This window comes from Danio aesculapii, chromosome 25 (genome assembly GCF_903798145.1).
Source record: "Danio aesculapii chromosome 25, fDanAes4.1, whole genome shotgun sequence".
In the NCBI taxonomy this organism is placed as follows: Eukaryota; Metazoa; Chordata; class Actinopteri; order Cypriniformes; family Danionidae; genus Danio; species Danio aesculapii.
This window is the reverse complement of record NC_079459.1, coordinates 13996115-14022491: the sequence shown is the minus strand read 5'-3', so window position 1 is coordinate 14022491 and position 26377 is coordinate 13996115. Positions and strand designations below refer to the sequence as shown.

At 35.4% G+C, this 26377-nt stretch overlaps 2 protein-coding genes across 3 annotated transcripts in view; one reads left to right on the top strand and one right to left on the bottom strand.

Annotated features, from left to right (window-relative positions):
• Positions 1-4986, top strand: part of washc4 (WASH complex subunit 4) — a 45616-nt gene extending 40630 nt beyond the window's left edge. Inside the window, exons 31-33 of the mRNA XM_056452429.1 lie at positions 1006-1202; positions 1278-1374; positions 3044-4986. Of these exons, the coding sequence (XP_056308404.1) occupies positions 1006-1202; positions 1278-1374; positions 3044-3114 (365 nt within the window). The 3' untranslated portion in view covers positions 3115-4986. The remainder of the gene's footprint in view (positions 1-1005; positions 1203-1277; positions 1375-3043) is intronic.
• Positions 4987-5062: 76 nt separating this feature from the next.
• On the bottom strand, positions 5063-25207 carry cnot2 (CCR4-NOT transcription complex, subunit 2). 2 transcript variants are annotated; one of them, XM_056452430.1, is made up of 15 exons: positions 25151-25207; positions 23992-24111; positions 21063-21135; positions 20796-20946; positions 18011-18190; positions 14898-14974; positions 14663-14788; positions 14353-14477; positions 14073-14193; positions 13439-13595; positions 13258-13319; positions 13106-13155; positions 10712-10812; positions 10466-10610; positions 5063-6617 (listed from the first exon to the last, which is right to left on the bottom strand). In XM_056452430.1, the coding sequence occupies exons 2-15, from the start codon at positions 24097-24099 to the stop codon at positions 6531-6533; spliced, it is 1563 nt and encodes a 520-aa protein (XP_056308405.1). In that variant the 5' UTR covers positions 24100-24111; positions 25151-25207; the 3' UTR covers positions 5063-6530. The 2 variants fall into 2 exon arrangements, with proteins under 2 accessions (XP_056308405.1, XP_056308406.1); XM_056452431.1 differs by having other exon boundaries at positions 25164-25182.
• Positions 25208-26377: the final 1170 nt, after the last annotated feature.

Sequence of the window (26377 nt, the reverse complement as noted above, 5' to 3'; positions counted from 1 at the left end):
TCTACAAATCGCCCTCCAAAACCACACTTTATAAACGCGCACTAGACAACATCAATCACATAACATTCACTTAACAGCAGGTTGTCGATATTTGTCTGCCCTGAACCGTGTCCGTGAACACACCAATGACGTAAACCTTTCTGCGTGAACAGGGTACACAGAGTTTTGCATATTTTGACAGGCAAGGTTGGACAGCCAATTGTAATGTTCGGGCCAAATGTTTTGATTGGACAAACTTTTCTTGGTCCTAAAGCTTCCACAGGATATTAAAATAGATGTTAATACATTTGGACCACTTCATTTAATGATCGCTATCAAGATGCCAAAAGATTTTCAGTATAACACAATCTATTGTGCCTTTAAGTATTTAACAGACACTTTTATCCAAAACAACATATAGAATAGGAATGAAGCAATTCATCGCTTTGGAAATGTCTGTGCATTGGGTTAAATATCAGTTCACCCAACAATCTACATTTGGATATTGATTACTCAGTCCTCATGTAGTTCCGAAACCCCTAAGACCTTCATTCATCTTCAGAACACAAATGATATTTTATAAAATATATTTTGGATCCCTCTCTCTCTCTCTCTCATCATTGTATTTAATAGGTTTTTTTTTTTTTTTTTTGAATGATTGGATTGGAATGAATGACAAGGGTTTCATTAAAAAACAGATATTTCTTTTTTGGGTGAACTAACCGTTTAATTTTTTTGGTGTAGTTGGGTGTTTGCAGAGAAGCAGCTTCTTAAAAATTCTGAAGGTTTTAGAGATTCAAAAGAGTGATTCATTGCAGATGATATTTCTCCTAATATTAACAAAAGGGCAGGGGAGGGGGGCAGTGCCCCAGTGTCAACAAGCTTAACCCCAACCCCCTTTGGCCCCCCTAAATTTGGACGTTTATTTTTGTCACAACTAAAACGCCATGGAGAAGCGAGATTACCCATCTGTGGCAGTCAGTGCTCTTGTCTGCAATATTCATAGACATTTTCCGTATTTTCCAGGAGTTGCTTACATCTTGAAGCTTCTAGACCAGTATCAGGAGTTTGACTCCCTCCACTGGTTCCAGGCTGTAAGGGAAAAGTATGTGAAGGAAATGAATGCGGTGGTGAAGGAGCAGAACGTTCAATCCACTAGCCAAGATGAGAAGCTCATGCAGACCATGAACCTGACCCAGAAGAGACTTGACGTATATCTGCAGGTATGAGAGCATCTTCATCGTCTTCAACAATAATGAACGTCACCTTGTTTATTGACATCTTCTCTTTGTTTGTAGGAGTTTGAGTTGCTGTATTTCTCACTGAGCAGTGCTCGGATCTTCTTCAGAGCTGATAAAACAGCAGCAGAGGAGACCCAGGAAAAGAAGGACAAAGGTTGGTTGATGGATCCGTCTTGAAGTTGTGTTCTTGAAGATTTACCATCCTGCAAGATCAGCTTCAACTCTGATAAAACACTTCTAAACCAGCTAATTAGAATCTACAGATAGGTGTGTCGGAACTGAATATTGCAGGAAAGATCTCCAGGAAAAGTTAAAGTTTTTCTGTTAAAGAATTAGTTCACTTCCATTTTTTTGGATAACTTACTCACCCCCTTGTCATGCAAAATGTTTATTTCGGTCATTCCTCGGTCAAAAAAAATTTTTTTTTTTTCAGTAAACATTGCAGGATTGCTCTCCACTTTCATGGTGTTCAATGATTTGATATTCAAAAAGTCACCATGCGTTCATTGTGTTTCATCTTTTAAGGCGCAAATAATTTATAATAAATGAAAAAAGGCTCACAGTGGCTTCTCCGACCTCAGCAAATGACATTTTGTCTTTTTGGAAGTTTCCACCAATTCATCAGGAAGTGACATTTCTGTTGTCTTTGACTCAATGGATGAAAATCAATCAATCTATCGATCTATCCGATAGATAGATGCATGAATGAATGAATGAATAAAATGTTCCTGAATGAAATTGAAAGTGCCAAACTGCAGTTAAAGTCGACAAATTAAAAATGAAAAACCCGAAGTTACACGAAACTCTGAAGGAAATGTGGATAGCCTGGTGACGCAATGACGTTAATCGAATTATGTGCTATAACATGAAAAACAGGGTTATGAAAGGAACATTCAAAAAGCAACTCATGTATACACTTTAATCATACTTTCTTCTTATACAGATTAAGACAAATAATTAATGATGTCCATGTAAATGTAGTCAATGTTATTCATTATGTGAACAGATTAATCTAAGTTATTCCACTAAGAAAAAAAAGGTTGTTTTGGTAATATTCAAAGTCTGACTATTTGGTCCTACGGTTTTCTCTGATGTCAGTTTGATGGATTTAGCCAGAAAGATTCTCAATCACACCCCTCTTATCATTAGTTTGCTACAAGGAAATTATGCTCAGAAAGAAAGCCCTGCCCCTACTTAATATTCTGTACGCCTTGGAGATGAGTAAAAACATCTATAAATGTCTTGACTAGCATAAGGCACAATTTTGGGCTGTCAGTGAAAATCTGTTTGACCAAAAAATAGATTAGTCATCAAATAGACAGTAATGAATGAATGCACCTACACACACTGCAAGATTGGTTATAGAGTGGTTTGATGAACATGAAAGTGAAATTGAACATCACTTATGACCTGCACGGTAACCAGATGTGAATATTATTGAGCTACTTTGTGGTGTTTTGGAGGAGCAAGTTAAATGTTTTCCTCCACCAGCATTGCGTAGTTATTTGGTCACTAATCTGCAAGAATGGTTCAAAATCCTTCTGGCCACAGTGCAGAACTTGTCATTCCATATACATGTAAAGTCTGTTGAATATGATGTTTAGTCTATTTTTGGTCTATTTGTTAGACGCCTATTAGATTTTCATTGACAGCCTAAATTTAGCCTTTTTGAGACTTCTGTTAAACATAAAATTTCTTTGGCAATTGGTTTCTTAGTGGGTGGTATTATCAAAAATGTTGATATCGGTGCATTCCTAGTACAGTAAAATTTACACATTAAAAACTTTTTCCATTATAGACACTAATTTAATCTTTATTTTCAGAGGAAGGTGCCAAAACTGGTCCTGTTTCCTCGACAGCTGAGGGCTCTCCTGGGGAACCTAGTGCCAAGTAAAAGCACCAAGCAGATTGAATAGTATAAATCACTTTAAGGACAAGGACTTGTTCCAGAGGAGGTTACAGATATTGACCCTTCAGCCATTATGCTTATGGAGTCTGTACAGCATCATTTTTGGCTAGACGCTGCCTACTCACATTCAACTGGAACTGACTGTGGAATCGACCATTGCATCGTTTTTAGACCTTGATTGTTTTATGTATCTTCAGTGACCTTCATCAGCAGTTATGTTTTCCATAATGATTTGTGGTCACGTAAATTAGTAGATGGTGTCTGTATTGTTTTTTTTGTTGGTAACATCTTGAATATTAGGCACAGATATTTTTATATGACAAATCAATCTTGTGGATAGATGTTTTAGATAGAGAAATGTCAAACTCAGCAAGATGATTTAAAATTCACCGTAATGTTTTGTTTTCAAACCCATATGATGATAATTCAGTGAAATTATTAGAAACTAGAAATTATTTTTAACAAACTACGACAAATTTCTTTTCCATACAATGAAAGTTAATGGAGATCATTTCGGTTCCCTTCGACTTTCATTTGTTCTTTAAAAAAATAGAATTAAAGAAAGTCAAACAGGTTTTGAACAAGTAAATGATGGCAGACTTTTAATATATCTGGGTGAATTATACTTTCAATGTTGATTTTGTAAACAAACATGCCACTTTTTTTGGAAATGGGCTCATTTTAGAAGACCCCTGCAGTTAAACTATTGAGTTTTGCCATTTTTAAATCCATTCATCTGATCTCTGAATCTGATGGGAGGTTTTTTTTAACTTAGCTTAGCATAAATGGTTGAATCGGATTAGACCATTTGCATCTTTTGTATTTCTTGAAAGAGTATAATTTAAGTGAAATTCTTATGGTCTAATCTGATTCAATGATTTATGCTAGGCTAAGATAAAAGTGCTCTTGCTGGGACGTCTTCAATTCCAGTTGAAACAGAATATTAAGTAGGGGTGGGGTTTTCTTTTTGAGTTAAGCCTCATTCACACTGAGTGACTCGCAGCAGCAAATTTCAACAGAGAGTCCATGACTTCCAGCAACCTCCATCTACGTGAACAACAGCGACTGTTGATGACCAGGTGGGCATGTCGAGTGACACGACAAAGTTGAGAAACCTTCAACTTTCTTGAGCGACAGCCAATGAAGCACCAGTAGACCTCACGTGATCCTCTGGTTGTATTCTCCGTGCTGTTGACCTACACAGACCTGTTTGCAGCATGTCGCCATCGAGAGCAACAGGCAGCTACAAAGTCGCTGCTAGTGTGAATGAGGCATTACTCTTCTAAGAAAGTCAAAACACTTAAAAAAAAAAAAACTATACATATATATATTTTTAAGCGATATGCTAATGGTCTAATCTGATTCAATTATTTATGCTAAGCTAAGATAAAAGTGCTCCTGTCAGACACAAAGATCGGCTGAGTGGATTCAAAAATGCTAAAACTCAACTAACTCAAGTGGACTTGTAAAATGAACCTACTTCCAAAAAAAAAAACCTGTTTAAAATAGAATTCTATAGTTCTCTTTTCATCCAGAATACTAATTTACTAATTTCAGAGCTGAATCTTATTGTGAATGATCTATAACATAGAATGTAGCACACATTGTTCAGTCTATTTGTGCTGCCTAAACAGAAAAACATCAATCATCCTTGAGCACTGTGATGGAAGTTGAATTGCACTTGCCTTAAAGCTGCTGCTGTCTTTCAGTATTCAGAGTGATCGACTAGAGCACTACACAGCAGTTTCTTCATTCCATCCGATTGATTCCTCTTTGCCTATTTTGTAAGCAGTCGTGTTGTATATTACCTCATTAACCTCATGGCATCTATATTAAAAGACTTGGAAAAGAAGCAAAGGGTTAGTTCTTAATCATGCTTAAAGCGCGCTTTCACACATACACACACCCTTCCCACACAGAGTCCAAACACTGGTTCAGGAAAGCCGTTCTGCTTTATTACAAAGAAAGGGAGCTTTAAAGGTGGTCAGAAAATACAAGATTGGTCTGTTTTTCGTACTATCGGTTTTCCCTTTCCTACGAAATGCTTCTATTCAAATAGCTGCAGCTGAAATGTCTCCACCCCCTTGTTTATTTATTTTTTTGTGTTTTGTTTTGTTTGTCGCAATACAGATGTCCCCAAGTCAGTCAAAGTCAGGCCTTCCGCACGTCACCTTTATTCGTTTCGTTGAATTGGTCTTTTAAGTGCACAGGGTAACAAACGTGATTCCCCGTCTGGCAGCTCAACATACTGTTCACTAAATTGTTTTTTTTTTTTTTTTGTCTTTCGTGTTTTTACTTCTACCACATAATGCCATTTCTGTCACCTCCTAAAAACGAGGTCAAGCATAGTTACTTCTTCCAAAATAGACGTCATGTATATATATATATAGATACATCTATCTATATATATCATATATATACACATTCATACATACATATCTTTATTCATGTGATGTCAAAAAATTAAAAAAATGTACACGTTTATTACAAAATCGTAACAAAGACTGAAAAGGGTTTGTAGTCATTCTGGAACAATGTTTCTCGGTAAGCTCACAACCACCTGGTCCAGAGGTTGTGCCCAACAACGCTCACTGAAACAGTCTGATCGGGATTTATTGAAGCTAAGCAGTAAACAGCTCGGGATGAGGAACGCAGGTGGATGGAGCAAAAGGAATGAAAATATGTTGGGGGAAAAAAAGGGTAGAGGGTTGGGGGGGGGGCAAAAAAACAAACCAAAATAAAAAAAAGCACCTCCATGATGTTAATGACAGGGCTGTGCGTCCTTCCAGACACCGACGGGAACGGAGCGATTGTTTTTATTTCCCCCACATTAAAACAAAAGCAGAAAACAATTTTTGTGTTCTTTTATTACTAAATAGTGCAACAATGAACATTGCATTTTCTTTTGCCCTTGTGTATTCACATGTATTGGATTTGTCTTTGTGTCTGTCCTGTTGGTTTTCGCAGTGCGCTTCGGAAAACAAAGCGCAAGCCGCGTTGTTTTTTTCTTTTTAAATACCAATGGTTGTGTTTGTGTGCTGTACTGCAACTTCAAAGACTCCAGGCAAACACCAAAAGGGGCTTTCCATCAGAGGAGTAAACAAAACATTGACCCTGCTCGAAATGAAATGGAGGGAGAAGAAGAAGAGAAAAGAAAAAGGGGATTTTAAAAACAGAATGAAAATATATAGAAGTTTTGTGTTCGGGCAGCACATAATTTGTAAGGCAGGGTCCCTCCCCACCAGTTCTTAAGGTGGAGACCCCTGCCACCCCCCCTCCCCCTCCCGCAGTCCTTGTCCAGACAGTTGAGGAATAAAACCAGGTTTTTTGTGGTCGGGCAGGTCGGCTGGCTGTCTCTGGCCAATCGCTCCTAGAGCTGATGGGCGCTGACGGACTCCGCTTCAGAAGGCCTGCTGGGCCGGATTGTAATTGAAGGTTGTTGGCACGTGAGGCCGCTCTTCTAGCTTGTCGTATTCAAGGTGAAACTCCTGAGAAGACCAGAGGAAAGAACACAGCTGATGCCCAGCCATATTTACAGATAGAAAAACAACTGCCTTCAGAATAATGATCAGCATTGACAAACAACTCATCAATTGGGTAATTAGCTACTTTAGTTTACTATTCTGAAGTTGTGATAGTCTTTCTACGATATTATGATGTATAGCTGAGTGAACACACTTTTTGAATGAGTAAGTTTAAAAAAAAAAAATAAATGTTGGACTGGACTATACCAGTTTGTTACTGATGTAACTAATGCCACATTTCCACTGAGTGGTAGTTTAGTATGGTTCGGTACAGGTCACCTTTATCAGGCTTGTGTCTTCACTGCCAAATGGTACCAATGGTAACCTTCTGGTCGGCATGATGTATGACGGAAAGCTGCAGCTGATGTCATTCTCGCTTGAAGTTCACATATCGTATGGGAATCACTTCTTACTAAACAAATGCTTAATATACATAAATACTTGTATATAAATAAATGTTAATTACGAACCTTTCTACAAACAGGATTTGATTATAGCTGCAGATCAGTGATAATGTGAAACAGCCTACTGTAACGTCTGCGATTAAATGCATTATATAAAAAACTAAATCATTATGAACACATAAAAAGCCTTAGTCTCAGAAATGTTACCAATTACAACAAAAAGCATGCAAAAAGGCCTTTTTTGGGTTCATAAAAAATATGAAACGTAAGCTATACAGTCAGTACAAACCTCTCATCCTTATTCTTCACCAGCACATGTAACGTTAACCTCTTGTTAAAAGGTAATTCCGTCATTCCGAGTTCATAATAGTCCAAAAGGTGATGATAATAGTTAAACATGGCAGTTTTTTCATGCTTTAGGTTGCTTCTCCTCTGTGTTTTCGCACTTCACTCTCATGTTTGTCCATTTCTGAAACGATGTCGCACTACAATAATCACATGAATGTTGTTATTATTATGAGCTCAAGTTCATGATTTCCAATATAGAAATGGGCGAGCGATCGCAAATAGTGCTCTCTAGAAAAAAGTCAAACCGCTCGCACTTTTAGACCGCCTTATAAACAATGGGACACGTGGCAGACTCTGCTCTTCTTCTTGGCTTTGTGGCTGTTCATCAAGACGATGACAAGGTTTGTTTAAGCTCGGGTCGACCATAGCTTGTTATTATATGTATATATTATTACTGTGTAATGTCTCGGCTGTGCATTTAAAAATGGCGCTTCTGTGTTTTCATTCTCCTGGCTTGTTGCACACGCTAGTGACATTTCTCTGTAAACCAATAGCATTCAGCTACACGTCTAGCTCCGCCTTTTGGTACCCTTTTGTAGTACGGTTTGCTTTTTGGTACCCTTTTGACTGTGGAAACGGACATAAAAAAGTACCAAACCATGCGGTACTGTACCGTACTACTCAGTAGAAACAGACCATAAAGCAGCTTTTCCATTGCACGGTGTGTTACAGCTCTGCTCGGTGTGCATTTTCACTGCAGTTTGGCTGGGATTATCGTTATAGTCGTGCCTCATATACTGCCATAAGATCCTGAAAACATTATCATTCCAAGGCATTCACTCCTCAGCTACCAACAAGAGGAAAATCTTGAGTTCTTCTACTGACCACAATGATGCCATTTCAGGTGTCTTTTTGTTGTGGTATAAAACAGTTTAGTCGTGCAAACCAACATATAGCAGTAGCTGCAGCTGACTATTTAAACATCGCGGGTTTGGCGTCTTATATCACAAAACCAATGATGATGGTAGTGACGATTATTCTGGACCAATCGGTGATCAGCAGTCGGTTTGTCTAAGATTTTGGTAATAGGTAAGGTTCTGAGTGAGGTTGCAAGTGCCAGGTACAAAGCATAGAACACAGAGGAAAATTTCCCAAAAAGTGAGGCGTACTGAAATGTACTGTACCACGCAATGGAAAAGCGCTTTAAGACACACCATTTAAAAATAAATAAAAATGAGATGTGCACAGATAAACCATTTATAATAATTACTGCAATATTATGTTTTGATTTCATAGTGACTTTGATCATGATTTACCTTTTGTTAAATTGAGAAAACGCTTACATGTATAAAAATATATCCATACATTCAATAAACATTTATTAATATTAATAATAATTAATTTATAATGGTAATTAAATTACAACTTTAAAGTAGTTTAGGTGGATTAATGCTTCTATGCTTGATATTGCCTTTTCAATTAATCCTAACTTTTACTTTATAATACACATACACTCAAATTTCATAACATATCTTGCTTAAACAATTTTTTTAACCTTTATTTTTAATCATTCTAAATATATATATGAATAATTCCAAAAACAGTTTTCAACATAAAATATAGTTCAACAACAACACATTATTAAAAGTATAAAGATTGCATTTCATTTATGTAACCCTGTCTTATGTAGCCTAGGTATAATTTTGCCAATAGTCAAAAAGACATTGAATAGGTCAAAATTATAGATGTTGTAAAGTAAAGATCATATGCCATCAAGATATTTTGTAAATTTACTAAAGTCACTATATTAAAACAACATTTTTTATTAGTAATTTGCATTTCTAAGCACCTAATATATGGCCTGTTTCTACTGAGTGGTATACATAGAGAGCTCAAACAAACCTTGTCGTCGTTTTGCCAAAGCCAAAAAAAAAAACTGAATCTGTGACCTCTTGTTGCTTACGAGGCCGTCTAAAGTATGAGAAGTTTTTGCTTTTTCCAGAGAGCTTGCGATCGCTCGCCACACATATTTTTATTATTATATTATAATAATGTGTAAATGATTATTAAAGTGCTTCTGACATCCGATCTTTTCAGAAACGGACAAATGCGAGAGTGAAGTGTGAAAAAACAAAGGAGCAAATGATTCTTTCAGCAACCTAAAACATGAACAAACTGCCATGTTTAACTATTATTATTACTTTTTGGACTATTATGAACTAGAAATTACCAATTTACCTCTTAACAAGATGTTAACGTTACATGTGCCTGTGAAGTATAAGGATGAGAGGATTGTACTGACTGTGTAGCTTGTTTCGTATCGTTTATGAACCCAAATAAAGGCCTAAATGTAAGTTTTGGGTATTTGTAATTGGTAACATTTTAGAGACTATAAATCTCTGTATGTGTTCATAAATGTTTTATTTTATATAAATCACAGACGTTACAGTGGGCTATTTCACATTATTGATCTGCAGCTATAATCAAATCATGTTCATAGAAAGGTTAGTAATAAACATTTATTTATATACAAGTATTTATGTACATAAAGCATTTGTTTAGTAAGAAGTGCTTCTCCTATGATATGTGAACTTCAAACGAGAATGACGTTGACGGCAACTTTCTGTTGTCGGTACCATTGGTACCCTTTAGACAGTGGACACACAAGCCTAATAAAGGTGACCTATACTGAACCGTACCATACTGTCCCACTCAGTGGAAACGAGGCATAAGGCGATATTCTCGGTATTCAGATTTTTTGAACACTCAAATGACAGATTTTCAAACAGTTGTATTTCGGACAAATATTGTCAAATAGTTGTCAGTGGAAAGCTTATTTATTCAGTTGACAGGTGGTATATAAATCTCTTTTTTCACTGACACTTATGCCTGGTTTTGTTGTTCTGGGACACATATTTAAAAATTTGTACAATGTCCTGTCCTCTAGACATTTATGTGTGTCTATTACTGACACTGTATTTTGTTACAATATAAATTCACCCAGCTGCCCACAAAAAGAAAATTGAGCACAAATAAGTAACAACAGCAAAAGCACTATCAGCAACTGTCTGTAGCTCAAAACAAAAATGGAATAAAGGACAGTGAATTCAGTATGTTTACCTTAGCGACCTTCCTCCAGTTATGACAATCGAAGAAGTAATATGTTCCTCTCTCGTAAGTGTTGGTCTTTAGCGTGGGCTCCATGCCAGGTGCTCTTGTGATCCAAACTCTTTCCTCTTTATGGTACCGCCAGTCCCGGTTGAAGCTACGGTACAACAAAACCTTCCATTTAGCCTCTCCATTTCCACCTGTGGTTACTTACCAATAGAAATTTCAAGCAAGAAAGACTGAATCAGCTGGACGTACAGCTCAACGGCAGCGAGGAGTTGTAAGAGGTCTCCTCCGTTCATGTAGTAGAGGTAGAACAGCAGGTCTTCACCATATCGCCCCAGTTTTATTGCAGCCAGCTAGAGAAGGAAAAAAAAAAAAAAACAAACAAAAAGGACATTATGAGATCAGCTAGGTCAAATTATAATTGCAAAGCAGTTTTGTTAAAGTGTTCATTAGGGCTGGGTAAAAAAAATCTCTCTAATAAAATAAAATATCTATTTTAAAATAGTTTCAAATATATTTTGATTCAATATAGATTTATAGAAAGCCCTAAATTGTTTTCTATTTTCTATATTATGGGATGCCTAGGCATGAGAGAGAAAAGTGTGGCAGGAGTGGACGTTATATAATGTCAATCAACAGAGGTTTCTAGTTTCTATTTGATCTGTAAACGCACTGTACTGCTGCACATAACAGCAGCAAAGAAACACGAATAATCGCATATAAACAAGACTGATGTGGCTTTGTGGTGCAAACACCTGAATAGTCTGTGCAGAAAGAGACGCCTCAGTATATGAGTGCTGAGTGTCACTTTTGTGCCTTTTTACAACTTGAAGTGTCAAATAAATGCTTTTAATTCGAAATGCCCTTCCTGCTGAAAATTCATGTGAATAGTCAATCAAGTCTAAGGTGAAAGCAGTTTAGAGACATAATCCCTGTTTTGTCTTAAAGTGACAGCAGCCTGATAATACAATGTTTATGTTGTTAAAATTAATCAAAAAACATTAACTGCCCTTGACTGGCCGGTATATTATTCAGACAGTATGATAACCTTAGATAAAAACATCACAGTTTCACAGTATTGTGATTACTGCTCAAAAATATATTCTTTTTAAATGTCTGGGTAAAAAACTAAAAACTTTTCCCACTTTGAACACAATACATTTTATTTTGAGAAACATTTAAAGTATTTTGGAGCAGTAAACATGTCAGGCTAAATAATTCAAATGAATCATTGACTTCTGCCGTCTTTATTAGTTTCAAAAACAGGTTTCTTCATTATTTAAAATGGCATCTTTGCATATCTTTTCTGCTGGAGATTAAAAAATAAAGAAAGAAAGAAAAATAAATAAAAATAAAAAGTGACATACAGCAGGAACGGTATAGCAGAAAGTTTTGGTGGTTTAAAAAAAACTTGACTTTTCCAAACTGCGGTACACCTTGAAAATGGTTCTCGTCCCATGCCTACTTTATACCTTTATTAATATATGTACAACTTATTGGATGTGTGTAGAAACTGTGTATATCTATATTTGTGTGTGTGTCTAACTTAATTGGGGATCCACTAGGAAATCCCCCTGATGGTGTATTCACACCTGTCTTGTTTGGTTTGTTAGAATTGAACTCAAGTTCATTTCTTCCATTGGTATGTATCTTGCAGGCAGGCATAAATACAGTCATTCCAAACTGGTGTGCACCAAACAAACGGAAGGTCTTGGTCTGCTTCTAAACAAACTCTGGTATGGTTCGTTTAGGAGTGAACAGGATCCAACACATTAGCAGAAAGCCCTGTCATCATGCTCTCAGTTATCACTACTAACAAACCACAGTCCATGGCCCAATTCTAGCTCCAACAGAAGCTTATTTATAGAAAGAAGAAAAAAAAATTGTTGTTCTGTTTGACTGTTCTACGTTTGTCCGAGGTAACTAGTCTACTGTTATAACTGAAATGAGTATAATACATATTTCAATACCACGTTGCTTTCTAATTGTGAGTCTATATTTGGAATAAAAACTTGTGCAAGCAAAAAAGTTACAATATGTGGATGATCCCTCAAAGCTACATTGTTTGTCAGTAGCTGTTCTTCAGACAGCACAGCTGATGGTTGCACAGCAGACACTGCGTCACAGGAGCACAAACATTTTTTTTTCACTACACAGCTGTAACACAAGTTTTTGTTTATAATTTCTTGTTCACTTACAAAAAAAAGCAATGTGAAAGCAGTGATTTTGTTGATATTAAAAAGTGCAGTCTGCTGCACTTTATATGTTGCTAGGCAACCACAGTATCAGGCTTTTCTTCTGCATAGAGTTGAGGTTTTTTCAACTGCAGGTGCACAGAGCACTCAAAAACACAAGGCTCAGCAGCAAAACACTCTCTGCCAATAGAAACCCATTTAAAAAGTCACCTCTCACTGCAAACATGCATTTAGTGTGATTGGGGCCTAAGAAAAAAATAAGAGAGTATAAAATAGAGTGGCGTGTTCTGTTTTAATGTGCCCATGCACCTGATATAAAGTGTTTACTGAACATTATTAGAGATATCAATAGTATTTGCATTAAATCACTGAATCAAATCAAGAGCTTGCCAATCAGAATCTAATATGAACATTTGAATTTGATACCCAGCCCTAGTGTTCATTACCTCACCTTGTCCCTTATGTGAATGTTGGTTAAGTACTCTGAAGGAACATGGAAGTCTAAAAAAAATTTAAAAAGGAAGAAAAAAAAAATTTACATTCATCATTGAACATTCAAAATGCGTTGGTTATCTCTACCAGTTAAATCAAATGAACTCTTACCAATGTCTTGTGGCCGACATGGAGCTGAAGCCCAAGGAGATGCAAACTTGGGATACAGATTCCTACAAGAGAAGAATTCACAAAAAAAAAAAAAAAGAAAAAAAAAAAAAAACCAAGGTTAAAACAGAATATTTGCATACAAGAAGTCATTATTTGGCCAAAAATGTCAAAAGTATCTTACTCTGGAGAGTTAAGGTTGAGTCCTAGCGTTGTTAGGTCACTTCCTAAAGCTAGGTGAACCATCCCAGGATCTGTCTCAGCTGCCCGGATGAATGTCAAGAGTCCAATCATTCCAAACTGATCCGTCACCATTCCTGAGGGAATGTTCGTTACCTTGCCTAGAAAAGAAAAGAATGAATGTCAACTTTGATTGAGAGTGTCCTACATCTTTTGACCAATGAATTTAAGCAATTTGTAATCAACAGTATACATATGCAGAACTATTAATAAATACACACACATATACATAAATTTACACTTTAAAATATGTGTAGTACTTTTGTCATTATAATGTATTATTGTAAAAATTAATTACACTATGCATATTATTCTTATTGATATTATTATGGTGAATATAACTTCCCATATTTTACTGATCATTTAAGGGTATCTTTACATACCTAGTCTGTACCTGAGCTAGGCAAGGACAGTACAGAAAAATATACTAAAAAGCTATATTAAGGAAAAACGGGTGTGCTTGTGCATTGTTTAATGGAAGCATCTCTTGACATCATGCTCTGCACAATATTTAATTCAACTGTCATGTTTTTTTTTTAGTTTGAAAAACAGCAGTGCGTGTTGCTAAAAACCCTCACCGTCAGGCAACACCTGGATCCCTTTCTTCTGCTGGTTGTTATTCTGTGCTGATGATGTCTTGTCACCGGGAAACTTGGGTCCATCTGCACTCGAGCTGCCCTTGCCTGAAGAGTTTAAGCTCTAAAACGACAGCAAATGCCATAAACATGAGATAAAAATCAAAGCAATGAATGTAGCACTGGAAGATCTAAGAATCCTTATACCCCATCCTGCAAAACAATGTTATTTAAGCAGTCTCTCACTGAAATTGAGAAAAGATCAAATTAAGGCAATACTGACTGATTTGCTTTCATCCGTGCTCAATGTCGGGTCCTTATAATTGGGGCCGGGCAGGGCTGGGAAGTCTTCGTTGTGAATTGAAAAGTCCTGCGACTGTTCGTTCGATGGCTTTGTGACCATTCCAACTGCACACAAACACATTTTAACAAACCTTTAAGAGTCGTCATTGTCTGAACATCAAAATAAAACCACTGACCTTGGCATGCATTCACAACATATCATCCATTCAAGTATAAGCGTGCTTGGTCATAAAGACTAAGAGGGTTTCAATTTCAGCTAACTAATGGAACGGTGTAAAATGAACTGGTACCATAGGGCGCCCTTCCAGCCAGTGGATTATGCAACGGTGTAGGGTTGCCGTTTCCCTCCCTCCGACTTCTGTCTGCAAGTGCTGGGAATTCTGAGAGATCTATTCCTGTCACATTTTCACTCCCATCTGCCAAAGATAATAGTAGAGAGAAACAAAAATGATATAAGAATAAACTACTTCCTCTTTCTAGAACACACTCGTGTTTCCTGTTATGGTGCATCATCACCTCACTCACCTGTTCCGTTGAAGATGTTATTGGATAAGGAGTTCATTCCAAACCCCTGGCTCCGGCCCATTCCAAATCCTGACATACTACAACGACACACATGAGGATTTGACCCTTTTGTTAAGATCAGTCTTGATTGGCCTTATCTTGGCCTAAGGTAAAAGTTAATTCAAATAGATAATATGTATTTAAGATAAGTCACCTTTTTAATCAAAACCAGCTTTATATTGGTAATAAACAGATTTGTGAACTGAGATTCTAACATGATTCCCATGGGTCCATACATTTGCTTATAAAAACCCTTACACATCATGTAGGCCTCTCAATTGGTTAATAAGGAAACTATATAAACATAGCTCGACAATAAGCAGGACTATGGAGTCAATCTAGGGCCATATATACTTGCAAAATGAAAAAGTTTTTAATATTGAGCAAAAAATAAATAAATAAATGCAAATCTCCAAAAAAAAAAAAAAAAAAAAAAAAAAAAATGTATAAAATAAAAATCACAAAAGCTAAAATTAATTTGAGAAATAGAAATTAATTTAACAAAAATAAAGAATTGCAAAGAGAAAAGTTTGAAAAAAAATTAAATTTGCAACAAAAAAAGAACTACAAAAACAAAAAAAACAAAAATCAAGCAGTGCAAAAAAAAAGAAAAAGAAAATTTTTGCAATAAAAAAAACTATATGCGCAAAAAACAGGTTTTGAAAAGGCAATACTGTAAAAATATTTAGCAAATTTATATATATATATATATATATATATATATATATATATATATATATATATATATATATATATATATATATATATATGCAAAATATTTTTACAGCATTGCCTTTACAAAACCTGTCCAGTCAATTGAAATTGATTAGCTTTTTAGTCCACCGTGAATTTGCAATGCTGTTTTCACTTTGCACTTCACGTTTCTGCGCGTTTCATTCTGTGGCCTTGGTTTAACAAGTGGGCAGAGTCAAGGGGATTTTAGTGTTTACGATAGACCTGGACCTGCCTCCATTTAAGTGTTATCATCATTTGCTTGCCAACCGCCTTAAAACTTAAAAAAAAAAAGAAGAAGCAGGAAACATGGCTGAGCATTTTAATTGAAATAGCAGTTCTTTTTTTTTTTTTACAAATTTCATTTTTATTTCTCAAAACTTAATTTTCCTTTTGCAGTTCTTCATTTTTGTTAGCCAAAATAATTTTTATTTCTCAAAAATATATTTTCGCTTTGCGGTTTTTGGAGATTTGGGCTAGCTGACAGAAGACTTGCACTGTCAGGTCAATGGCATTTCAACGTCAATAAAATATATACATTAAATTGATCAATCATGGCTGAATTTTTTTTTTTTACTTCAACCCTCTGTTACGGTTTCCTGCATCAACATTGAAGACAAAATATTTAATTCATTTTTTTAAAGAGAGAAATATGGATTTTTAAAGATCTTTATTATTTTATTTGGTTCCCTGAATAAAATAAGGTAAAATATTAACCTATTAATAAAAATAAAAAAATTAATATGGAAAATAGCACGTTAATGTATTTTTTTTTATATATAAATTTGAAAGTACATTCAAAATAAAAAAAAATAATAATAATAGTGGTGGGCCGTTATCGGCATCAACGTGCTGCGTTAACGCGAGACTGTTATAGACTGTTAGGATATAAAAAATATATATATATATATAAAAAAAAAATTCACCATTAATTTATTCTCAAAGTTGGGTTGGGAGCTGGGTCTATTCTACGCAAGCGGTGATGACTTTCACCTTGATATTTTAGCGCAGATAGATGTGTACCTGACTGGTGAGCCGTTTGACAAAAAAGTGCGCTTCTGAATCAAATCAGCAGGATGCCCGTCTGGATCTTTCACTTACTTCGAAGACACAACTGACTATCATACCTGCCAACACTTCCGTTTTTCCCAGGAGTCACTTAGAATATTTTGTTAATATCCTTGTCTTGAGTGGAAAAGTATGGCAGGTCTGTAAAGTAACTTTGAAAAACATAAGCGAGAGAAGGCCTCCCTTGTCACAATTGCGGCAACCTGTGTTTCTATATGACCTTCTCTTTCAAAAGATTAAAAACATCTTTAAATATAACTGGACATGTTTGTGTCTTATTAAGTGATGGAATTTTTAAAATTGCCATCATTTAGGCTATTTTGATCTTTGACCGTGGAGCCTGCTGCTGATGGTGTAGTGAAATGAATAGGTATCAGAGGGCGTTCCGTGTCCAGTGTGCAAGGGGATTCACTCCTTGCAGTGGCCACGGCTTAAGGGGGAGAACAGGTGGGCAGTATAACCTTTTTCAGCACATATTTTTTGCTGAAAACCGAAAATCGGACAAAAAAAACGGTGCATCTGTACAGAAAACGTGTTTAATATTGAACATGTAGAATTCTATTTAGTTGGTTATACATTATGTAACATGTAGAATTGATTTATCCTCATATTATACTTTAAAGATAATCTGATAACCAGTCTAACACAGTGTCCTAACAACATGCGACATGACAAGATTCCAGCAAAAAGCAATTTGGCTGTCTGGACCAAACGTGACCCAACATGACAGAAACATTTAAATACCATTTCGTTTTGAGTGCAGTGGCTGGTAAAAGCTTGTAATCTAATTAATACATATTAAACCTCTTTAACATTATTTATAAGCTTCTGAGTGACAGATGTTGTTGGTTTGCACTGTTTGTTGGGTCACAGTTCTGATTTTTATTTTCAAACAGTCTGCTGGTCATTTTATTTTCAAGATCTGAGATGAACTATCTGCTGCTGTTTTAAGTAGTATGGCATTAAATGTCATGTAAAACATTATTCAAACTCACAATGGTAGCATTTAACAATGAATAAAGCACACAATCTGTACTTAAGGTGATAATCGCCATAGTTGTTTGCGCTTTTGTTTTGCTGCAGAAATAAAAACGGTTTCCAAAATAGAAATTTTGCACATCGCAGATGGAAAAAGACAACCTTTTGCATGTTGCGGCACCACGTGTACTTAGGACACTACTTTTCTGTGCATATAATTCCAAAATATAATAATAAAATAAAACAAACTTCCTAAAATGACTCGTTTACACTCTGCGATGTATGTCTAGACTTACCTGTTGATGGTGAATGGCTGGCGTGCTGGCTGCTGCTTGGGCATGCAGATAATGCTGGGAGAGCTGCGGTTTGGGCTGCCCAGGCCAGAACTGCCCATACTGTTGGTCCTGCCGCTCATACCCATGCCCTGCCCTACCTGCGAGCTCATCATGTTCCTGGTGTTCATAGGTAGGATCCCCCTGTTGAACATCATCAAGATTGGGATTTAAAGGGACAGCTCGCAAAAGAATGAAAGTTTCTTCACCATTAACGCACACACAAATGGTCACAAAGCTTTATGAGTAAGAGTTGATACACTAGAATTCCTAGACTTCAAAGTACATTTTTGTTTGCATGTATGACCTAATGATCCATGTAATGTCTATGAATACATGCTAAATAATAAAAAAAACACATTTAAATTGACTTTACCATAAAGTACATGACAATCCGTGTAGTTTACAATTAGGCATGGAACGATAACCGTTTTCAAGGTATACTGCGGTTTGGAAAAGTCAAGGTTTTAAAACTGTCAAAATTTTCTGCTATACCATTCCTGAGGTATGTGTACGATTTTTTTTGTTTGTTTTTTAGGACAACAATAACTCCAACAGAAAAGATGCTGTTTTAAAATGTAAAAAAAAATCTGTTTTTGAAACAAATCAAGACCGCAGAAGTCAATAATTCAATTAGCCTGATATGTTCACTGTTCCAAAATATTTGAAATGTTTCTCAAAATAAAATATATTTTGTGGTCAAATGGAAAAAAACTTTTAGTTTTTTTACCCAGACAATTAAAAAGAACATATTTTAGAGCAGTTATTGTTAATCACAATACCGTAAAACGTTGATATTTTTATCCAAGGTTCTCATACCGTTAGAATCTTATACCGTCCATGCCCATTTACGATACAAAATAACATTTCTTTAGATAATGTTTACATAACAATAATGTGAGAGCTTGTGACATAAATATTATTTTATCTTTATATAAAGAAAAGGGCTGTAACAACTAACCCTACCCTTAAGCGTCATTTATACAAAGAATATTAGAATGACAGAAATTTGCTGAAAACTAAATTTCTCGTCGAACTGCAGTTCATTTCACAAAATGACATAGCTGTAAAAATATATATATAGCTTAAATAAATTAATCAAAAGTAAACACTAGGAGAAGGCAAAAATAATTCAAGCAATTCTTTTCTGAAAATAAAGGTTTCACACTTGGCAAAACAAAATACAAAGCACAGTCACAATAGCGTGGTTCAGCTTTCGTGGCCTCGCAGATTTTTTTTGCGCAATTTGGCTTTTTTTTTTTTTAACAGCGCATTGTGTTTTGCATCATGATTGGCTGTAGACTGGCCGTGATTGGCCATGTCTCCAGTACAGTACTGCGCTCAGCTTGTCAAATTAGCATAAATTGCCAACCGCTAGTAGTGTGAGTTCCAACAGGGATGCAAAAAGGGCTGTAACTGTCCGGAGCAAGACCATCGTAAAGGGGGTGACACACCGGATGCGATGCGTCACGCAGCACCATGCATTTTAGAATTGTAAACAGGTTTATATGAGGGTATGCACAACGGCACCTGTCTGCGGTGTCCACCTACGACTCAGGCTACAGAGTGCCATCTAAATAATTTCATTTTAAATAACATGCAGATGTGTGCGTCCAGTGTGTGTTACTTTCAACTTTGATGTGTACGGTGTCCGGTGTCCGACCCCCTTAAGGATGGAGTCTGCTTTAGTGAATCAGTAACTGCAGGAAAATGAACATTATGCTGGATGCCAACATTATCAGCACAAAAGCTAAAAAGCTTTATGAACCTTTTGCTGACAGCAATGAATGTTTGCTCCTGACAACAAGTTTTGATCTTTAGTTTTGTTTTACTGGACTTTTTTTTTCTATCAAATTTTAAACTTTGAGAGTGTAAACATGTGAAAATGCTAATCCCTGTCTGAGAAAAGTGTATAAAGAGTGTAGTGAGGGGTTTTACAGTCTTAAAAATTTGTAAAAAAAAATAAAGCTGACTACTCTGCATTTCTCACCTATTGTGAGTTATTTTTAGAATATAACTCAACGTTACTCAATTCTAACTAACAAATTTAACTAATAAGCAATTAAATAATTCATTTTCATGCAAACATTATATATTGTATTAAAATTCTATGACTCTTTCAAAACTTTCCGATGTTGGAAAAATTTAACATTGCGATATTTTTCTGTGATATATATTTCAATATAATGCATCTATGCAATTTCACCAAATAATTGAATAGCACTACTTGAGAATGTAGAGTCTCGCTTTATATTAATGCTCACTTCCCACTATTGGTTAACCATTAACTATGACTTTTGCTTCAATAATTGGCAAATTTTTTTCCTTATTAATAGACATTAAGGTAATTTAAATATTGGGTTTGATTTTGTAAATGTTAAAATTACGCTGCAAAGTCTTTGACGTATGAATAATTCAGCACAATTATTATTTATTCTGCCAATTGGCAAAATGTCTTGTGCCTGAATGCTTAAATCTCTCTCAGGCCTTAAAAACATGCAAATGATACAATTTCACTGAAGATATCAGATGATATACTGAATAATACTGGAAACCGGTAGCTATGGTTTTGAACATTCTTCAAAATATTTTCTTTTTTTTTAACAGAAAGAATGAATCTCAAACCAGTTTGTAAAAGTGGAGGGTGAGTAAATGATGACAGAATGTTCATTTTTGGCTGAACTAACCCTTCAGCATAAAATATCAGTTCATCCCACACAATATAATTCATGCAGAAGAGATTGTGTACCTGTTCGGCGAAGGTGGTGTTGTGTGGAGGGACATTGTTGGGACGCCTGTTGTTGGGGTGCTATGGCTCGGTAACTGAGTGCCTTGTGTTAAACTCCGGTTCAATTGAGGGTTGTTGTTGCTCATGCCTCTTATTGAGAATCCTAGTGCACCTAAAAATTGATATAAACACTGATTAAATGGCAATTACAAACAGAGTGAATTACATTTTTATGAACTGAATAATAGCTCAGGAGTAATGTCATTTGGATCACAAACATGTACTCACTTTGAGGACCGTACAAACTTGCACCAAGCTGTGACAATTGACCTGACGATGACGGCGAGGGAGACGGCAGCATCTGAAAACAAGATAGTCAAATTAAAGTAAAGAGTTAAAATTAAAATAAATGTTTGGTAAAGCTTTAATATAAATGTTTTCTGTCTTCTGATGTTTCAAATATATTCTTTTGTTTACTTGCTGCTAAAATGATTGTAAAAACGGATGCATTTTTTTTACAGAACTCGTTTAAGATTAAAGTAAAAACCCTGCATTTAGTTCAAATAACGTTGGTAACAATCTAAATACCTTTACTGTCACTTGTGATAAACATAAAGCAACTTTGCTGAATAAAATAATTAACTGGGTCAGTTAAAATAAAGAAAACAGACATATTTTAAACAATTAAATCATTTACTCTTTAGTGTTAAATCAATTTTTAAATGCATTTCTCTCTATTTAACTTACTGACAAACCAAATAAGCTTTTTAGTGCTAATACAAGATTAATAAATATTAATTATTTAGACCATTAGATGTTTATTTGATGCTATTACTGTGTATTTTATCACTGTCATGCTGCATTTAGAAAAAACAGAAATAAAATGTCCTAATTTGCAGTTTGGTTCTCACAAAAAAGCTAAAGTGCAGTGTTTTCAGAAAACAAAATGCCATTTGTACCATCAACATGTATAATTATGCCAACATTTGTCTCCACCATCATTCTTTATTGACACGCTCCAACAGCAATGACAAGTCAAGTCATCTTTATGTATATGTGCAACTTCAAAAATGTAGAAATGATGACTTTATGCTAGCTTTCATGAGTGTTCAAACACAATCATTGTGATATTCAATATAGTTTAGTTTCAGTATGTATTAGCAGTTCTGAGTGATTTCTGTTTATTATGATACTGAGTGACAAAAGAAGTACACATTTGGTCAAGAATGACTAATAACATCTGTTTGTGCTAAAAATGAAAACAATAGTTTTAAGTATATTTTCGGTAGTCAATTTAAAGGAAGATGTTGGCATGCAAATATAATACTGTAATATTTTGTCATTCTATCAGATTATGCATTATGGGTGGGGCTGCACAATATATCGTTTCAGCATCAATATTGTAGTGTGATCATTCACAATAGTCACATAGTGATCATTCGCAATGTTGAGCCTGTATTATAATTTACCATTCTGCAAGCGTTTTTGAGGCCTGTGACTGTGTGAGGATTTTAAAAGCATTCAGGCCTAAGAAATTGTACCAAATTAACACAATTGACTTGTTTATAAATAAAAGACTATGCAGAACTATTTTACATTTGATTGTTCAATTACTGTATACCTGAACACAGTTCGACTCGTCCGAAAACAAATGCTGTGTATTTAATTGGTATCTTTTTCTTTATTGAATTTACCTTTGCTTGTAGATTGTTTCTTATATTTTATAGATATACACTCGTCTACAGAATCATCCCAATCAATCTAAAATGATCCATTCTTTCCAAATAATATATATATATATATATATATATATATATATATATATATATATATATATATATATATATATATATATATATATATATATATATACCGACAGGTCCAGATATTTAACATACCAAATATGTCACGGGCATCGGCGACTCATTGGTGATTCTGTCAGATCGCGTCTTTGATAGTTCATAATGTGTGATCGTTACTCACGTGATTGAGTGCCTATTTGCCTGTGATTTCATGCATTTGTCGGAAAGTCAAAATAGAGGCTAAAATCATGCAATCTGAACTCCGCATAAGAGGATAAAAAAAACATTATGGAGAGATGCCACATCCAGGATGAATGTGACGGGTGTAAAATTGCCACTTGTGTAACTTTGGAAAATCATATAAAATAGTTTGAAAAAATTGATGGAGGCATTTTTACAGAACACACAAAAAAATTGCCGCTTGTTCAAACAACTTATTTAAAATGTGCTGTAACAACACAATTCTTGAGATTTTTTGGGGAAAGCTTAATTGTTTTATGTTCAATCCACTTATCTATTTATGTTGGGACAATATGAATAAATTGTGTCGAACTGCACTTTTTACAGTGTACTCGGTGCTCGAAATTGCGACCGTTTTTATCTATAAACCTTTAAAATATATTATATATATTTGTGTGAGTGCATAAAATTTTTGCTATAAAATGTTCACCGCATGCGCAGATTTAGGAGACATTAACGCAGAATGCATCTTTGCACCTAAAAATGTGAAACGCAGCACTCAGGAATAGTTTAAAACCGTAGTCACGTCAACTTTCTACAGTAAACAAGTCCTGCAATGCCTGCCCCACCTTCAAGTTCTTCTGATTGGCACACTGCTCTAGAACTGAAAGCGAACGGATTGGTTAATATCAGCTGTTAATCATTCAGTCAATGCTTTCTGCCTTCAGGTGACGGGGACCTGAAGTGTAAAGCGCTGAAGATGAGAGAATGAAAAGCACACTGACTGATTTTGCTTTAGAAACCACATAAAGATACAAATAATGACACAGCGGATTAATGATACAGTTTACGAAGAGTGGATTAGACTCCTGAAGCCATTCACTGTAAAGTCTGTGTGACAGAGTTTGCCACTGAATCTACACATTTTAATCGCGAGATAATCTATTTAATCCATCATTTAATCATCAGGATGATTTCAAATGCAATAAATCTACTAATAAAACTTGTAGTAATGGTGCACATAATTATTGGCGGGTGCGACAAAATTTTTTCTGGTGCGTGCAAACTTTTAAAGTTAGGAGGACCAGTGTTACCAAGCAAAACAGTTAACTTCGAGCCCTAGTACTGTAAAATACAAACAATTAGAAGACTGGCATTTGCATGGAATTGCTAGTAGTCATTCATCAGACATAAACAACAGATTTACTTTACAATTAACAACAAAATGTTCTTACGTCTTTCTCCGATCGATGCTGGAACATAGACGCCTGGTTATAGTACATGCTCTCATCAGGGTAGTCACTTTCGACCCCATCAAACTTCTTTCTCGTTGCACCGAACATTCCGTTTGTCACCTACAGAAGAAGACATGGTTAAAAACATGATATCTTCATTCCTGAGAATCTACTTTTAAACAAAAATCACATGAGATCATCTTTGCCCACATCAATAACAAGTTCTTCTACACAGCATCACTGAGAACTAGTAATAAATAATGAATTACCACTGCAGAACAAGACCCAAGGCTATATAAGCCGCTTTACGACAAAGAGTACAGACTATTCTGTCAACCAAAGTCTTGCATTAAGGATGTCCATGATAAACTTTACTGTAATTTCGCAAAGAGCATCATGCTATGAGTAGATACTGCTGTTATGGCGGCGCGTTGTTTAATTAATAATATATTCATCTATTCAAAACAAAGCAGATACTTGTCGCGTGGTTGAAAAACAAACAGATGTCGCTTTCTAAACTGACACCTGACAACAAGCACAAAATCAGCTTAATACACCAGCTAAATCCAAGAAGAAACAGCAATTACTAGCCAGACATTTCAGCACTCGCAATTGTAGATATCGTAACTTTTTTAATAACATTAAAGCTCGTTTCTGAATGTTAAGTCGTTGCGAACCCAATTCCAGTGAGAAAGGAATAAAATAATGAATGGCATGCCGCGAAATGTTCTAATTCATACAGGCTAGTTAGCTTTGACGTTAGCGGTTTAGCTGCTAACGATAACTATAAATAAGACATTTAGGCTTAACTAAACATTCCAATGAAAATCTAAACATACTGAAAATTTTAGCCCAAATTAGACTGGATGTTTGAACTTTATAACAGCGGCCTAGACATGAATAGCACACGTTTTTATCTGTTTAAATGGTTTAGGCCTCAGTATCGGCTGTCTGTTTTTGTTAGCGCTAGTCGGCTAACTCTGGCCTCAGAACAAAAACAGAAACCAGTAAAGCCGTGCAAGCGTGTCAATGCATTCACTTAGCACCTAAATATCTGCTTGGAAATACGCACAAAGCTGCAAACGTTCATTTGGCCCTGTATGTGCGATGCAAACCCTGCTGTGCAATGTATTTTTTGGTGAAAAAGGAATTGACTAACCGCATTAATTTACCCTCTCCTCGCAGATCCAAGATGGCTGTGTATCCTACAAGCGAGGATGCTGGGGAATAGCCTTTACCCTCTGACCCCTTGACCTGCGGTTTATTTCATTCTAGACTAAAAATTTGTGTTGCAAATACTACAGGACATCTCTGAGATGTACATTATGTTATAATGGAGTGAAAGTGTTACATTGTAGTCACTCTTTTTATAGCAAAAACACAGCCTATCTGGCATATAGTTTTATTTTATCTCAGTTGATATGCTGTAATATGATATTTTATGACATTTTGTACTCTATTATTCAAAGAACCTTGCTTAGAATACAGAATATTTTACAGTCTTACAGAATATTTATGATGTAGCCTATTTAGTTCATAATCTGAACTGTAGGTTCCTGCACAGGTGTGGTGTAAGCCTATAATAAAATATTTAAAGGCTCAGGTACACTAAAGAATATATAAAATAATGAAACAGACCAAAATTTGTCAAAAGTATAAAAGACTAGGAGAGCTGTCTCAACTACATTGATGCTGCATCGTGGAGAACGATATAAAAATCAGTTTCAGTTATTTTTTATGAAATGAAACTTTGTCAAGCAATCTTAATCTATCCTGCTTTACCAAGCACAAACAATGCACTTGAAGCCCTCATTTTTATTAAACAGAAAGATATTGTGTTTTGGATTGGGTACTAATCTAGTATCATTATTGCTAAGTCATTCTTTTTAGTGTAAACAGGCCTTAACCGTAGCAGTTGCGTATATATGTGTAATATAAATGTATTATCATAAAATACAGCCATATATGTTGATATTTTATTATATTAAGTGTGTTTATTGAACTAATGTTAAGCTAAGATTTTATTTTACTAATAAATCCAAAGCTGTTGATGTGTAGCAGAAGCTTTTGTGATAGCATTTTAATGCTAAATGCATTATAATCCTTTTTATCTATGTGTGTTTCTGCCATATATGCCTTTATCTAACTAACCAACTTTATGCAGCATCTTACTACTTATCTATATAGTGATTTCATGACGAGTCATAAGGCAGCCATTTTGGTCGCATGGAATGTAAACAATGCCACTGAACCAAATGAAACTTGCATATTTTGCTTACTGTTGCTACTGAAAATGAGAAACGATTGTCATGTTTTGAGCTGTGCTAATTAGTTGAACTGGGGAAAAAGGTTTTTAGAGTACTATAGAATGCCAAAATTTATAACA

Bases quoted from the DNA above. Each gene is read 5' to 3' on its own strand.
- cnot2 (XM_056452430.1), bottom strand. From the start codon at position 24,099: ATGTTCGGTGCAACGAGAAAGAAGTTTGATGGGGTCGAAAGTGACTAC. The intron at 13,596-14,072 runs GTGAGGGTTTTT...TTTCTTTTCTAG, and splicing joins GATCCAGGTGTTGCCTGACG to GCAAGGTAACGAACATTCCC. The intron at 6,618-10,465 runs GTAAACATACTG...TGGTCTTCTCAG, and splicing joins ACTGGAGGAAGGTCGCTAAG to GAGTTTCACCTTGAATACGA.